Source organism: Lepus europaeus, chromosome 2, assembly GCF_033115175.1.
Source record: "Lepus europaeus isolate LE1 chromosome 2, mLepTim1.pri, whole genome shotgun sequence".
NCBI lineage: Eukaryota > Metazoa > Chordata > Mammalia > Lagomorpha > Leporidae > Lepus > Lepus europaeus.
In genome coordinates, this window is record NC_084828.1 from 67,879,571 (window position 1) to 67,895,517 (window position 15,947).

Here is a 15,947-nt window from a genome sequence, read left to right on the forward strand (position 1 = left end):
ACTGGTGCCCATACGGAATTCTGGTGCCACAGGCGAAGGCTTAGCCTACTATGCCACAGCGCTGGCCTGCAACTTCATCCATTTGAATGGATGAGTAATATTCTGTTGTATATGTGTATTGCGTTTTCTTTTCTTCTTTTTTTTTTTTTTTTTTTTTTTTTTTTGGACAGGCAGAGTGGACAGTGAGAGAGAGAGACAGAGAGAAAGGTCTTCCTTTGCCGTTGGTTCACCCTCCAATGGCTGCCGCGGCTGGCGCGCTGCAGCCGGCGCACCGCGCTGATCTGATGGCAGGAGCCAGGTGCTTCTCCTGGTCTCCCATGGGGTGCAGGGCCCAAGCACTTGGGCCATCCTCCACTGCACTCCCTGGCCACAGCAGAGAGCTGGCCTGGAAGAGGGGCAACCGGGACAGAATCTGGTGCCCCGACCGGGACTAGAACCCGCTGTGCCGGCACCGCAAGGCGGAGGATTAGCCTAGTGAGCCGCGGCGCAGGCCGTGTATTGCATTTTCTTTCCTATTCCTGGTGGATGGATACTTATGTTGTTTCTTTTTCTTGTTTATAGTGGATAGTGTTGCAAAAAAACATGAGAATGAAGATATATCTTTGGCAGATGAATTTAGTTTCCTAGGCACATCAGCAGGAAGCCCGGCAAAAAGCAGAGTAGCTAGGATCTGAAATGCCATGTCCCAAGTAGCAGCTTAACTCACTATGCCACAATGTTGGCCCCAATAGTTCTATTTTATTATTATTGTTAATCTCTCACCGTGATTTATTTATAAATTAAGTTTTATCGTAGATATGGATGTATAGGAAAAAGTATAGTATATACAAACTATGGCATATGCAGTACTATCTGCTGTTGCAGGCATCCAGTGGCGTTCCCAGAACACACAACCATGGATAAGGGAAGATGGCTATACTTGTTGCTGGAAGCTGTTGTTGAAAAATGTGTGACTATTCTATCCAACACAGTGCCTGTTGTTGATGACAGCTGTGGTGTAGTTTTGCCTTCCTAAAAGACGGTTAGCAGGGAAATAACTGTGAACCAGGACGCCTGCTTTTCAACCCCACCAGCAGTTAGTGTTTCCCAGATGTGCAACATCTGTTGACCTTCCAATTTCAGAGGTCAGATCAGCTTTCAGCTTCCCACTCATGGCACCTCTCTTTTCTCCCTGTGTGCAGGCTGGCATGGACTCCAGTGTCTCCGCTGAGATGCAGCAGGCCAGACTGATGGAGGGGGACGGCACCCAGAGAGAGGAACCTGAGGGAGACGGAGCTTGTGATGCACAACACTCCGGTGAGGACTGCCATACGCACTTCATTCTCAGAGATTGTCACGGTAGATATTTACAAGCACCTACTTGTGCTCTTGGGAATGCACTAGCATTTTCCAGTGTAAACTCAAGAATTCATTAAGCACCCATAAGATAGCCTGAGGCTGGCAATCCCAGGCCAGAGCTTTGGTCCGGTGCTCACTCATGGGTGCTGTTCCTTGCCTCTCTAAAGGCATGTTTGTTTAGATCTGATGCTGAGTGACAGGGTGACCAGCGCAGCTGGTGTGGAGAGGTCTTTTGCGATGACTCACTAGCCATTCAGAAATCAAGGCCAAACGCAAGAATGGGTGGGGTGGGATGGTCAGAGAAAGGCACCAATTCCAAACTCTCACAGAGCGGCTGTCCCGCTGTCTTTTCCCAGCAGAGGTGAACAGCTCAGCTGCACTCCCAACTCCCAGGGTTTACAGCGCTGGTGGAAATCTTTGCAAAATGTTCCACTGGCACTGAAACAGAAAAAGTGAACTTATAAAACATATATTTGCCTCATTATTTTTTATTATGCCTCAGATGTTGAAGTAACCAGGGGCCTTAGGGATCTGCTGGGTACCTGGTTTCAGTCAACCTCTTCATTACTTCCTTGCCACTAGCAGACTGGCTGTGTACTGACTGTGGAGTCCTCTTTATCAAAGAGGGTGAGGTCAAACTAGGTTTAATTTTTCATTTACTCATTGTGCTACATTCTAGGCACACCAAATCAAAACAGAAAATCTCTGTATTAGTCAGGGTTCTCCAAAAAAGCAGGACCAAAAGAAATGAGTGTATACTTTGAGCAGATATAGGCAAGACAGAACAATTGCAGTATGATATTGTGAACTATTGTGGCACCTAACCAAAGCTTTCTGGAGAGGGAGACTGCTGAACCATCACCGGGTGAATGGGGGTTAGGAGGGGAGAGGTGAGCAAGGGTACGGCATGTGAATACCTGCAAGCAGCTTATTGTGGTTAGAATGTTCCTTCTTTGCAGGAACGGGAGGGAGCAAATAGCAAACCATTAGGAGGGAAACTAATCTGGAGTAGAAAGATGACCAGGTTTTATTCCTTTTTTTTTTTTCATGCTAAACTAAAGATTCCAGATTTATTTTATCCTAAAGGATTCAAGGAGTCACTCAAGAATTCCAAGCATTGAGATGAGGAAATTGGATTTTCAATATTAAAAACCAATTCATGTAATTGTTTAACAAACATTTTATAGTGTCTGTTATGCATAAAGTACTATACTGGGGAAATGGCAAACAAGATAAAAGGATTTTTTTTAAAGATTTATTTATTTACTTGAAAGTCAGAGTTACACAGAGAGGGAGAGGCAGAGAGAGAGAAAGGTCTTCCACCCGCTGGTTCAGTCCCCAGATGGTTGCAATGGCCAGAGCTGTGCCAATCCAAAGCCAGGAGCCAGGAGCTTCTTCAGGGTCTCCCACGCGAGTGCAGGGGCCCAAGGACTTGGGCCATCTTCTGCTGCTTTCCCAGGCCATAGCAGAGAGCTAGATTGGAAGAGGAGCATCCAGGACTAGAACCAGCGCCCATATGGGATGCTGTCACTGCAGGCAGTGGCTATACCCACTATACCACAGCACCAGCCCCAATAAAAGGATTCTTGTGTTCATAAACATTAGAATTTTGTGTAGAAATGACTAATAAAATAACTAGAAGTTCTAATTAGTGCTTTTGAGATTAGAGCCTGATTGAGGAGTTTATGATAGCTGTGTCTACCTACCTCTGTTCTACCCAGTCCACTCATGCTGTCATAAACACAGGCTTCAGATTTCAAGCAGTTTATCAGCAAGTGCCCTAGAGCAAATGCAGTCTTGAATTTGATGTTTCTCTTTCTCCATAATGTGGATGTTAGCTTTTCTTTTAGGGTCTTCCATATTCCATTTCCTTGGGCGACTCCTGCTTATCACACGTCCAATATTCCTCCATTCCTAGGCCTTATAAGGTCTCATCTCTCCTTGACCCTGTGTTTGTTCTTGGCCATCTCTATGAATGGCAGCTGAAAATATTAGGTAACCAATGAAGGCAAAGAGGATGGAGGTAAAATACTAAAGATAAATATTTACAAGGTAAAAGTGATAGTATTTGGCAATGGATTGCTAATAGCAATTGAGGAAGAATGAAGGATTAGAGGAATTTCCTGGATTGGGGATTTGGATGAGTGGAAATAAGATAATGACAAAGGCAGAGATTAAGAGGGTTAAGGCAAGCACATAGGGAAAGGTGACCATTACTTGGGCATGTTGGATGTGCTGTGCAGGCATGTAACAGTGTGTGATTCTTACCTTCTTCTACCCCTCAACCATTTTATACTGAGGATTGCGGCAGTTGGAATGGAAAACAAGGGACTGATATTTCCAATAGGCTCCAAGTATTCAAATGATTTCAAAGTCATTGAGAATCTATCATGAAATGTTAAAAGCCCATGAGAGGCAACCTTCCTTTGAGAACTAATTGCCAGTGAAAGTTTTCTATAAGGTAAGGTTGCCATCCCCCAAAATGAATCCTTCAGAATTGCTTATATATGGAACCTTCCACTTGGATACGCATTTTGACAGCTTCTGAATGCAGAACAAAGCTAACTTTTGCAGTAAGAAAACAATAAACCACATCAGCCTCAGTGCTCATCTTGTTACATGACACATCAATGCTCAACAGACTAGAGGTGTGACAAGTACTAAGGAGATTTCCTGCACTAGCACTCCTGTTGTTGGGAGGTCCTCAGCTTGTACCTGGGTTTTTTGTTGAGGTCACAGAAGCAGAGCCCCAGAAAGCTCATCTGGCAGCCTGTAGACATACCTGCTTTTGCTTCTTGAGTATCAAAATTTCAATATATGTAACTTTTCTCTTGTGCATTGTTGCACTGCTAAGCTTTTTTTTTTTTTTTTTTTTTTTTTTTTTTTTTTTTTTAAAGTTAGCTTTAGGGCCTGGTGCTGTGGTACAGCAAGCTAAGCTGCTGCCTGTAACGCTGGCATACCATACTGGAGTGCTTGTTCAAATCTTGGCTGCTCACCTTTGGATCTAGTTCCCCTCTGATGCCCCTGGAAAGTTAAATTCATCCGTCAAAGATATATTTGCACTCCTAAGTACTTGGACCCCTGCAACTTATGTGGTGACCCAAATGGGATAGTGTTGAATCTGTTAATCGCTTTCAGTGTAGTGGACATTTTGATGATATTGATTCTTCCAATCCATGAACATGGAAGATTTTTCTATTTTTAAATGTTTTCTTCTATTTCTTTCTTAATGTTTTGTAACTTTCATCATAGAGATCTTTGACACCCTTGCCTAAATTTATTCCAAGGCATTTAATTCTTTTTGTAGCTATTATAAAAGGGATTGATCTTAAAAGTTCTTTCTCAGCCATGGCTTTTTCTATGTGTACAAAATCTGTGTATACAAAAATCTGTGAATTTTCTATGTTGACTTTATATCTTGCCACTTTACCAAACTCTTTTATGAGTTCCAAAAGTCTCTCAGTGGAGAATTTTGGATTCCCTATATATAGAATCATGTCATCTGCAAATAGTAGTAGTTTGACTTCCCCTTTCCAATTTGTATCCCTTTGATTTCTTTTTCTTGCCTAATGGCTCTGACAAACTTTCAGGACTATATTAAATAGCAGTGGTGAAAATGGGCATCCTTGTCTGGTTCCAGATCTTAGGAGAAATGCTTCTAGCTTTTCCCCATTCAGTAGGATGCTAGCCATGGGTTTGTCATACATTGCTTTGATTGTATTGAGGAATGTTCCTTCTATACCCAATTTGCTTATGGTTTTCATCAGGAAAGGATGTTGTATTTTATCAAATGATTTCTCTATATCTATCAAGATAATCATGTGTTTTTTTCTTCAGTTTGTTAATGTGATGTGTCATATATATTGATTTGTGAATGTTGAACCATCCCTGCATACCAGGGATAAATCCCACTTGGTCTGGGTGAATGATCTTTCTGATGTGTTGTTGGGTTTTATTAGTTAATATTTTGTTGAGAATTTTTGCTTCTATGTTCTTCATGGAAATTGGTCTATAGTTCTCTTTCTCTGTTGTATTTTTGTCTGCTTTAGGAGTTAAGGTGATGCAGACTTCATAGAAGGAGTTTGGGAGGATTCCTGCCTTTTCAATTATTTTGAATAGCTTGAGAAGAATTGGAACTAGTTCTTCTTTAAATGTCTGGTAGAATTCAGCAGTAAAGCCGTCCAGTCCTGGGCTGTTGGGAGGGTCTTTATTCCTGATTCAATTCCCATCTTCATTATTCTGTTTAGATTTTCTATGAGTTCATGACTCAGTTTTGGTAGATTGTATGTGCCCAGGAATCTATCCATTTCTTCTAGATTTCTCAATTTGTTGGCATACAGCTCCTTGTAATAATTTCTGATGATTCATTTTATTTCTTTTTTTTTAACTTTTATTTAATGAATATAAATTTCCAATGTACAGCTTATGGATTACAATGGCTTCCCCCTCCCATAACTTCCCTCCCACCCGCAACCCTCCCCTCTCCCGCTCCCTCTCCCCTTCCATTTGCATCAAGATTCATTTTCAATTCTCTTTATATACAGAAGATCAATTTAGTATAAAGATTTCAACAGTTTGCACCCACATAGAAACACAAAGTGAAACATACTGTTTGAGTACTAGTTATAGCATTAAATCAAAATGTACAGTACATTAAGGACAGAGATCCCACATCAGGAGCAAGCGCACAGTGGCTCCTGTTGTTGACCCAACAAATTGACACTCTAGTTTATGGCGCCAGTAACCACCCTAGGCTCTCGTCATGAGTTGCCAAGGCTATGGAAGCCTTCCAAGTTTGCCGACTCTGATCATATTTAGACAAGGTCATAAAAGACAGAGTGAGGATAGTAACCAATGATCCTAAGAGTGGCATTTACCAGGTTTGAACAATTATACAGCATTAAGTGGGGAAGAGGACCATCAGTACACACAGGTTGGGAGTAGAGCCATTGGTGGTAGAGGTTATGATTACGAAGGAATGAGGCCCAAGTGTGCTAGACAGGGTCTAGAACAAAGGACAGAGTCATTATTAGCGGAGCTAAGAAAGATGCTGTCTAAGCTACAATTAAGTTTTCTGATTGAGAGGCAAATAGAACCTGACAGAAGGGGCTTGATAATAATCTGGTGGGCTTTTGGCCTTGTAAGTTAAGAGGCCCAGACCTATCTATCTCTTCACATGGGGTATATCCTAAGGGAGGTGTGAACCTCCTAGGGGAAGGCACTCTGTTGACTTTCATTACTTGGCTGGCCTGGGAGGAGAGCTGGCCAGGTCAAGGCAGGGGGCATCTCTAACAAGAAATTTACAGTTCTGCCTGCAATGTTGCTGACCCTACTTGACCATCCCCTCAGCTGCAGTGGTCACTTTGGAAGTTGGGCTGAGTGAAGGGCTTTTCAGCTTAGAGCCAATAAGATCTGTGGCTCTGACCTGGGCATCCTTTGACTCCAGGGCAGGTCCATTTCCAGTGATCCAACTCTTGGCAGAGCTGCCAGGGCTCTTCACAAGCTGACTTCTGCTTACCACATTGAAAGCCACTGCAGTGGACTGGCCTGTTGGGTCTCCTTGAGGGCAGATCACTGTACAGATCAGCCATTAATAGGCCTGCCACCCATTGCTTCTGATGCCAAGCTTTCTTTTCCTCCTGGTTTGTGTTAAAGCAGACCAGAGGATGCAAGTCAAGGGAGTGCCCATGTCCCATCTCTAATCTTCGGTGGCCTGAACGACAAGTCTATAGTCACAGGCATGTTCTGTAGTAGTTTTTCTAAGGTAGACAATGCCCATGAGGAAAATTATATTCTCACTTTAAAACTTTCTTTCCCTTTTGTCTGAAAGGGAGGTTTTTTCTATTTACTGTATACTTCGCTGATGGCGAAGTGAATCTAGCTATGAGATTATTATTTAAGTTCTTATTTTGGCTATGCTATTACAGAAAAATGTTAACCATCTCTTTTATAAGGTCTAAAGATTAAATTGTGTGTCCTACAGATTCCTTCATAATAGAATTAGTTTCCTACCTTGAAGAGAATAGAGAAATGAAAGAACAAGTTGGGCTTAGAATAGAGAAATGATGGAGCAAGTCCTAGATCGCTTGCTGACAATAGCAATATCACATGAATACTTAGCAAACAGTTTCAACCATTAGATAACAACTTAAGAAAACATTTACCAGAAGGTCCAATGCTGTCTATAAATTTTAAGAATCATGTATTTGAAAACACCTCTTAAATATCTAACATGGTGTAGTTTGTTTAACCAGTAAACTTAAGCACAACCATCTAAAATGTTTTTAGTTTCTTTCTACCAACAAGTTTAAAATATATGATACACAGATTCAGGTCACACAAATTAAAATGTATCTTTGATTGATTTTAGCAGCTTAAATTTATGGACAATCTTATCTATAAGCCATTTAAAATAAAACTCTTAATAAAATTTCCCCATGTGGACAAACAATATGTACACACATATAACATAGCATAGTAGACCAATATAGCAATTTTAATAATAGCTTTTAAAATCTTTAACTCTTTTTGTAGATTGCTGATTCATTTTATTTCTGTAGTATTTGTTGTTACATTTCCTTTTTCATTCTGATTTTATTGATTTGAGTCTTGTGCCCTTTTTTTTTTTTTAACTTAGGCCAATGTATCAATTTTTTTTTTTTTTTTCAAAAATCAGCTCTTAATTTCACTGATCTTCTGTACTGCTTTTTTGGTTTCAATTTTGTTTACTTCTCTAATTTTAACTATTTCTTTCCTTCTACTAATATAAGGTTTGGTTTGCTGTGGTTTGTATGGGTCCTTGTGATGCACTGATAGCTCATTTACTTGGTACTTTTCCAATTTTTTCATGTAGGCAACAATTGCTATAAACTTCCCTCATAACACTGCTTTTGCTGTGTCCTATAAGGTTTTTTTAAAAGATTTTATTTACTTATTTGATAGGTAGACTTACAGACAGTGGAAGGGAGAGACAGAGAAGTCTTCCACCTGCTGGTTCACTCCCCAGATGGCAGCAATGGCTGAAGCTGGGCCAATCCGAAGCCAAGAGCCAGGAGCTTCTTCTATATCTCCCGTGTGGTTGCAGGATCCAAGCACTTGAGCCATCTTTTACTGCTTTCTCAGGCCATAACAGAGAGCTGGATCAGAAGAGGAGTAGCTGGGACTAGAACCGGTGCCCATATGGGATGCCAGCACCACAGACTGAGGATTAACCTGCTAAACCACAGATCCAGCCCCTCCCATAAGTTTTAATATAATGTATTATTTCCAGAAATTTTTTTATTTCTCTTTTGATTTCTTCTATGACCACTGTTCCTTTAGGAGCATGTTGTTCAGTCTCCATGTGTTTGCATTTGTTCTAGAGATTCTTGAGTTGTGGATTTCCAGCTTCATTCTGGTCAGAAAAGATGAATGGTGTGATTTTGATTGAATTTGCTAAGACTTGCTTTATGGCCTAGTATATGGTCTATCCTAGAGAAAGTTCCACGTACTGATGAGAAGAATGTGCATTCTGCAACTGTGGGGTGAAAAGTTCTGTAGATATCAGTTAGGTCCTTTTAGTCCATAGTGTCAATTAGCTCTGTTGTTTGTTGATTTTCTGTCTAGCTGATCTGTCCATGGATGAAAGTGGGATGTTGAAGTCCTTTGTTACTATTGTATTGAAATCTGTGTCTCCCTTTAGATTCATTAACATTTCTTTTAAATAACCAGGCATTGGGTGCATATACATTTATTATAGTCACATCTTCCTGTTGAATTGATCCCTTAATCTTCACATAGTGCCATTCTTCATCTCTTTTAACATTTTTTTGTGTGTGTTAAAATCAATTTTGTCTGATGTTAGGATGGCTACATCTGCCCTTTTTCCATCTTTTCACTTTCAGTCAGTGTGTATCTTTGTTGGTGAGATGTGTTTCTTGTAGGCAGCAAATAGATGGGTCTTGTTTTTAAATCCATTTGGCCAGTTAGTATCTTTTAACTGGAGAGTTGAGGCCATTTACAATCAAGGTTACTCTTGAGAAGTAAGGACTTGGTCTACTACTTCCTACAGAGCCACAGGTCCTTCCTGTCATTTTCAGGACATAATTAAAATGGGAGTAGACATGAAATCTAAAATTCAAAGATCTGACTTTCCCCTCCCCACAAAGTTGGCTCCAGCTCCCTGGATCTTATCTCCTACCAGACGCTCCCTGCAAACCCCCTCCACAGGCAGCACCGTTACTCACCCTTACCCAAATCTCCCTCGCCTTGACCATTTCCTCTGCATAGGCCTTTCTTTCTTCTCAGTATGAAAGTCACATATGCTGTCTCCCCCACTGAACTCATTAGGTACACATTCTCCTTTATCTAAACTCTTCTGTATCATTTTGAAAACCATTATGTATTACATTATATTATCTCATTACATTACATGCTAGGCAGTAAACTCAACAAGGGTTCTTTAAATTGTGGAAAAACAGAATTAAAAAAATAAAATCATTTTGGTGAAAAATATTTTGAAATTCATGCTTAATAATATTGCATATTCTATTATTTTTTGAATACTGCTCATATACACTCGGCATAAAATGTCTGATTTTGTCTCTGTCTTCCCTGAATCTAGGCATACCAGGTGGAACAGAGAATTGCTTAGTAAACTTAGCTGTAATGTTCCTCACTTTCTGCATTGTCATGAGAAGTCTCTAGTGACTGATGCCTGCATATTTGTGACTTTGAAATCAAAGTGTGAGATAAGTGGGGAACCATGGTAGCCAGATGAAAAGGGAAATAAAGAGGACCAGCATGGGGAAGAAAAGCTGAACTCCCTGCAAGTGTTGAGACACACTGCTTTCGGAGAGCTGGTATTTTCTGTAATAGGCAGATAAGATACACAGAAAACTCCTTTTTAAAAAAGCCTTCCATGCAGGAAAAGAGGCCAATTCAGGCTCTTCAAGTGATTAGAAAAGTGAGCCAGAAAAACACAGCTGGGATAGGTTAATCTAAAGGGGAATACACACACACACACACACACAACAGCATCCTTTTCCTGCCTGGTTGCAATATAAACTCACAGAAGAGATTGGGGTAGGGCAGAAAGAGAAAATTTAAATACAGAAATTAATCAGGCATTCCAAATGAATTTAGATTTCTCTCATAATGAGAGAACCAAGCTTATATAATGGAAATAATAATTAAACACGAAAGAGACAAAGTTGAGGTGTTTGCCTTTTGTGCCCCTTGGAGGTTCATCTGATTTCCACTTTAATGTTGGTTAATTTTATGGTATTAATTTGAATAGTTAATATATTATTTATATATTCATATATTTAAATATATAGCTAAGGACTTATAGTAAAATCAAAATATACAGTAATGTTATTGGAATGAAAATCCAAAGATGTAAAAAAAAGGAAAAGAGAGAGTAAAGTCTTTGCTACCTTACACAATAATTTAATAGGAAGTTTGACCCCGAGCTTCCTGGAAACCAGCACACAATGGGATAGATTGGTTTATGTAGTTGTCCTTAACAACAATTGCAAATCCAGTGTGAAAATAGGGGAAGACACCTTTTCTAAGGAAGTTACAATGATTTTCTAAGAGAGAGCAAGTTTACTGTGGTACTAAATTCTAAGGAGCGTGTGATGTGGAACTCCTATAGGGCAGTGTACAACATAATAGTCAATTCATTAGTGACAGTTCCACAGAAGGGCAACTGTGGTTAGAAACCTCTCTTTTGAGCTCTCTTTGAGCGATCTATCCTCTGTGCAAAGAATTCAGAAAATATGTGTTGCGTATCATTAGTCACACTTTTCAGAATGGAAGTTTGTTTTTCAATGAGGGCAAATAATGGACTGAAATTAAAGGGGCTGAGTCAGGGTCTAACAACTGAAGTCTGCCTGTCTCCCAGAACAGCTGTTCCTGGAGTTGCACTGGGATGAGAATGGACTGAGTCAACAGCTACGAAGACCTTTTTAAGCTATCAGTACAGAGAAAGGAAGAGATTCACGGATTCAGGACATGAAAAGCTTATCTGGTCCAGCCAGTCTTTGTTAATGAAAGGAAACAATAGTAAAAATAATTCCTTTTCCCACCTGTGAGCGTGGAGGATACAGAGAAGTAGGATCTGATGCCATAGTCACCAGAGCTGCTGGAGGAGCGGACATCCATGGAAGGCTTACAGCACAGCATCCCCAGTGGGTGACGGGGAAACACAGACAAGGGGATGTGGTTCTGCTCTGTGACCAAGCAGGGAACTTTAAAGAACCCAGAAAATGGGACAGGAAAGAGCTCACTGCTTTATTTATTTTCTATTTTTAAAAACATCCACACAATTACAAGAAAGTCTGGTGATAATAATAATAACAGTAATAATAGTTGTTACTTGTGGAGTTCCTTCTGTATATTTTATGGTGTTAGAGTTCGCATTCAGCAACAGTTAACAATGGCCTCTTCAGATCACTTCTATTGCCAGACAGCTATGGCATTAAGAAAGCTATTGGAAAACCACACTAAGTACCCAGAGAAGCATGCCGGCCTTCCTGACTTAGAAAGTCACACCAGATGACTACTTCTCAAGCCCCTTCCAAGTCTTGGAAAACAGTGAATTTGAAATAAAATGACCCCATCTGGACATCAAAGAGTTTTGCTATTTGAAATACAGAGATGTCAACAGATAAAACAAGGCAGTGAGAGGAGGCCAGTGGATTCCCTTTTGTCTGGTAATTAGAACCTTCTTTCTTTATACAGAATCTTGCTCTGGCAACATGCACAGCTAGGAAGAGGTGGACGGTAGCATTTCACAGCATGGTCTCCAGAGCCCCGCTGCATGGCTTAAATTCTCACCTTCCCAGCTGGGTGACCACCGACTTGTTCCTTGCTCGTTTGCTCACTCATAAAATGGTTGTGATACCAGTGCTTTTGTCATAGGTTTGATAAACTAATATTATCACATGCCTAATATAGATAGTAATAGTTGCTCTCCAGAACTGTTAGCTTTTTTTTTTTTCTTATACAGGAATATTGGCAACTTAATTATGGCTATTCTGGGTGTGTTGTGTTACTATGTATGTCTCAGATGCCTATATAGTGGTATTGCTGGCCTTGTGCCAGTCAAGGTAAAATTTGCAACCACAATGTTTTGGGTCAAAGTCATCATTCATTTTTGCCAGATACTGTCCGAGGCACACTAGTGATAAAGCACTGGAGAACAGCTAGAGACCTCTGACTGCATAATGTTCACATTCTGGGGAGGAGAGATAGAGGATACACAAAGTTAGAACATACATTTTACAATATGATAGAGGGTGATAATTGTGTCAATAAAAAAAGAAAGTTTACTGGTATGGATAATGTTCCTGTGTAGACCTGAGTAACATGGCGACATCCGAACAAAATCTTTTCCTTTTTTCTTCAAATTTTTTGTTAAATATTTATTTATGTATTTGAAAGTCAGAGTTAGAGAAGACAGGGAGAGACAGAGAGAACTCTCATCCACTGGTTCACTCCCCAGATGGCTACAGCAGCCAGGGCTAGGCCAGGCCAAAGCCAGGAGCTTCATCCGGGTCCCTACATGGATGGCAGAGACCCACATATTTGAGTCACCTTCCATTGCTCTTCCCAGGCCATTAGCAGGGAGTTGGCTGGGAACTAGAACAGCCTGGACACTAACTAGTGTCCATGTGGGATGCCGGCATCGCAGGCAGTGGCTTTACTCACTAGGCCACAACCCTGGCCCCTGAACAAAATCATGAACATGGGAAGGCATTGAGGAAGCAAGCCATCAGTTACGTGGGGGTAGGGGAGGGGACAAGTCCCAAGCAGAGCGACTGCTAGCATGAAAACCCTGAGTATACCTGGCTGGGCAACAGGTCTAGGAATATCAAGAAGGCCATAGTGGCTGAGCTAAGTGGTGAAATGAGAAAGGGAGGAGAGGAGGCCAAAGAAGGACAAATCATGTGTTGTTCCTGGGCCACTGTATTTATGGTGCTTTATGTTCTGACGGAGTTGGGGACCACTTGCGAGACTTTAAGGAGACAGTGATGTGGACTGCCTTAAAGTTCAAAAAGGATCCCTCGAGTTGCTGTGTAGAGAATGTCTTGTGTGGCGGCAAAAGTACCAACAGGACAAGGGTAATCAATCAGGTGCTGGAGATGAGACTTGGGCAGTAGCAACCATGGGCGTGATCAGGCATTGAAGTCTGGATGTGTTCTGGAAATGGCGCAGAAAGCGTATCCTGATGGGTTGGATTTGAAATGTGAGCAAAATAGAAAGCTCAAGGATGACTCCAAGGATTTAGCCCTATAGGAGGAAGACTTCATTTGGGATAGGGCAGTTGAAGGACAGAGGGAGTAATTTCAGTGTGGGAAATACTAAGTGTGAGAAGCCTGGGAGATAGTCAAGTGATCAGCTGCTGGGAGCCTGGAGTTCAGGGGCCAGGGCCAGGTCGGAGGTGGAATTTGGGAGTCAGCAACACATAGATGGTATTTAGTGCCATGAGACAGGATGAAGTCACCAAAGGAGGAAATGTAGGTTGAGACAAGTGGTCCAAACTTTGAACTCTGGGCACGCCCACACTCAGAGGCTGGGAGAAGAGAAGGAATTAGCAAAGGAGACAGAAATTGCAACCAGTGGGATAAGAAGACTGCCATGAAAATGTTGTATCTTGGAAGTCAAGCACAGTGACTCCGGTTGGAGCTGCTAATCGCTGCTGACAGTTCAAGTAAAGATGAGGACTGAGAAGCAACCTTTTGGCTTCGTCGTTAAATCTCAGCAAGAACAGTTCTAGGCATACGGTAGATGGGCACGCATGAGAAGAGTAATTGGGACGCGAGAACTTGGAGGCAGATTTTCTTAACAACTCTTTAAAGGCGTTTTGCTCTGGCTGAGCAGATAAAAGGGCAAATGGCTGGAGGAGGCAGTGGAAGGTTTTTTTTTTTTTTTTTTTAAAGACTGGGTACCTGACACGATTTTATGTTGATGGTGATGACCCAGTAAAAGAAGGGGAAAGTGATGACTGATCAATGTGTGTTTCTGTGGGGACAAACATCCCGGACAGCAAGGAAAAAACACAACATTAAACTCCAAGCATGCTGTGGGTGAGTCGGTTTGAGATTACAAGTCACACTTTTACTTACTATAGGAAAAGTGTATTAAATAAGCTACAAAGTGACTACTGAGTTCTAGTCACGGTGATAGATACTTTTGATGCATCACCCGGAAGCCTGTCCACTGCCTCGCAGCCTCAGTATCATTGCACAGATGAAGACAGTGTCTCTGGGAGCTGCTCGCAAGTTCAAGGATTTGCCCTCGGTTGCGCTTTCTTGCTGCCGTGAGTTCCTCCAGGGCTGTCGTCCCTCACGTATGTAACCCCAGGGAGACGTCCGGAGTTGAGCCGGGTTCACACCCCCGCGTGCGGTGGCCGGGGGCAGGAATTGCACATCAACGCTGTTGTCATTGGTCGCAACCGTACAGAAAAAAAGAGTTTTGACCCTCCTGAGTCCAGCCCTAAGCCGAAGCCGCACTCCAATGAGTTTGCAAAGCTGCCTTCCTGACGCATCAGGTAAACCTGCCCGCGGGCGACCGGTCGGGTGGAGGTGTGGCCAGCTGGAGTTTCCCAGTGGAAACGGCGTTGTCGGCTAAGGAAATCAGCGCCGGAGGACAGATACCCTCCCGCCCTTCTGCCAGCTCATTAAAAACAACAACAAAAGTCTTTCCTGCCGTGCTGTGAGTGCGGCTCGGAGAAGCTGGTGTCGGCTCCACCAGCTCGCCCCCTTCACGCCTCCCACTCCCTCGGTGCACGCCGCGCGGCTCACGGAGGGGCCGGGGCGCGCCAGGCGGAGCCGCGCGGAGCCCACCACCGCCGCCGCCCGGGGGACCCGCACGGCGTGGCGCGGCTCAGCGGGCGCGCTTTCCAGCTCCGGCCGCAGACACCGGCGGCGCCGCGGCACCAGGTGAGCAGCGAGCGGCCGTCGGCCGGGAGCGGGGAGCCGCGCCGCTGCAGCGCGCCGGGGCGGGTGCCCGGGGGCGCGGCCTCCCCCCGCCGCCGAGTTGGTCGCCGCCGGCTGTGAGGGCTTAGAGTTGGGGGCGGAGAGGAGGCAGTGGCGGCGCAGGCCGAGGAGGGGCGCGCTGACCGCGCAGCGCCAGTCCCGGGCGGCCGCCAGGCGCACGGCCGCGGCTGGAGCTGCGGCGGGGCGGGGGCCGGGCCCGGGCCGGAGGGAGGGAGCCCAGGGTGGGCGGGGGCGAGGGCCAGGCCGGAGGGCGGCGGGGCCGGCGGAGAGCGGTCGCCCGGAGGGAAGATGAGGCGGTGAGTGGGTGAGTGGACGCCGGGGCGCAGGCTCCCCTTTCTTCTCTTGCAGGCTGCAGGGACAAAAGCCGGGACTGGGGTCGGCGGAGCCGGGGCCGCGCAGCTTCGGGGGGCTCTGAACTCCACTGCGCATTGCCCTGGGGTGCTGGGTGGACCCTTAGTTGAGGGGATCCTGGGAAGGGGGGAGAGGCTTTCCGGAGTGTGTAGGGAACAGGCAGGATTTGGGGGGACCAGGAGCAACTTTTGCCGACATCTCTGGAATGCGCCTGGAGCGAGGGATCGGACCCTGCGGGCTAGATCCCCAGGCAAAAGAGAAGTTCAGTTGCTG

At 43.7% G+C, this 15,947-nt stretch overlaps 1 protein-coding gene across 10 annotated transcripts in view; it reads left to right on the forward strand.

Moving 5' to 3' along the window:
• Positions 1-15,947, forward strand: part of PHLDB2 (pleckstrin homology like domain family B member 2) — a 237,559-nt gene that overhangs the window by 115,721 nt on the left and 105,891 nt on the right. For 6 of the 10 annotated variants that reach the window (XM_062207977.1, XM_062207912.1, XM_062207919.1 and 3 more), the window contains one exon: positions 1,182-1,296. In XM_062207977.1, the coding sequence (XP_062063961.1) occupies positions 1,188-1,296 (109 nt within the window). In that variant the 5' untranslated portion in view covers positions 1,182-1,187. Of the gene's footprint in view, positions 1-1,181; positions 1,297-14,815; positions 14,876-15,198; positions 15,267-15,557; positions 15,628-15,947 lie in introns of those variants that run through there. The other 4 variants (XM_062207937.1, XM_062207968.1, XM_062207962.1 and 1 more) reach the window with 4 other exon arrangements.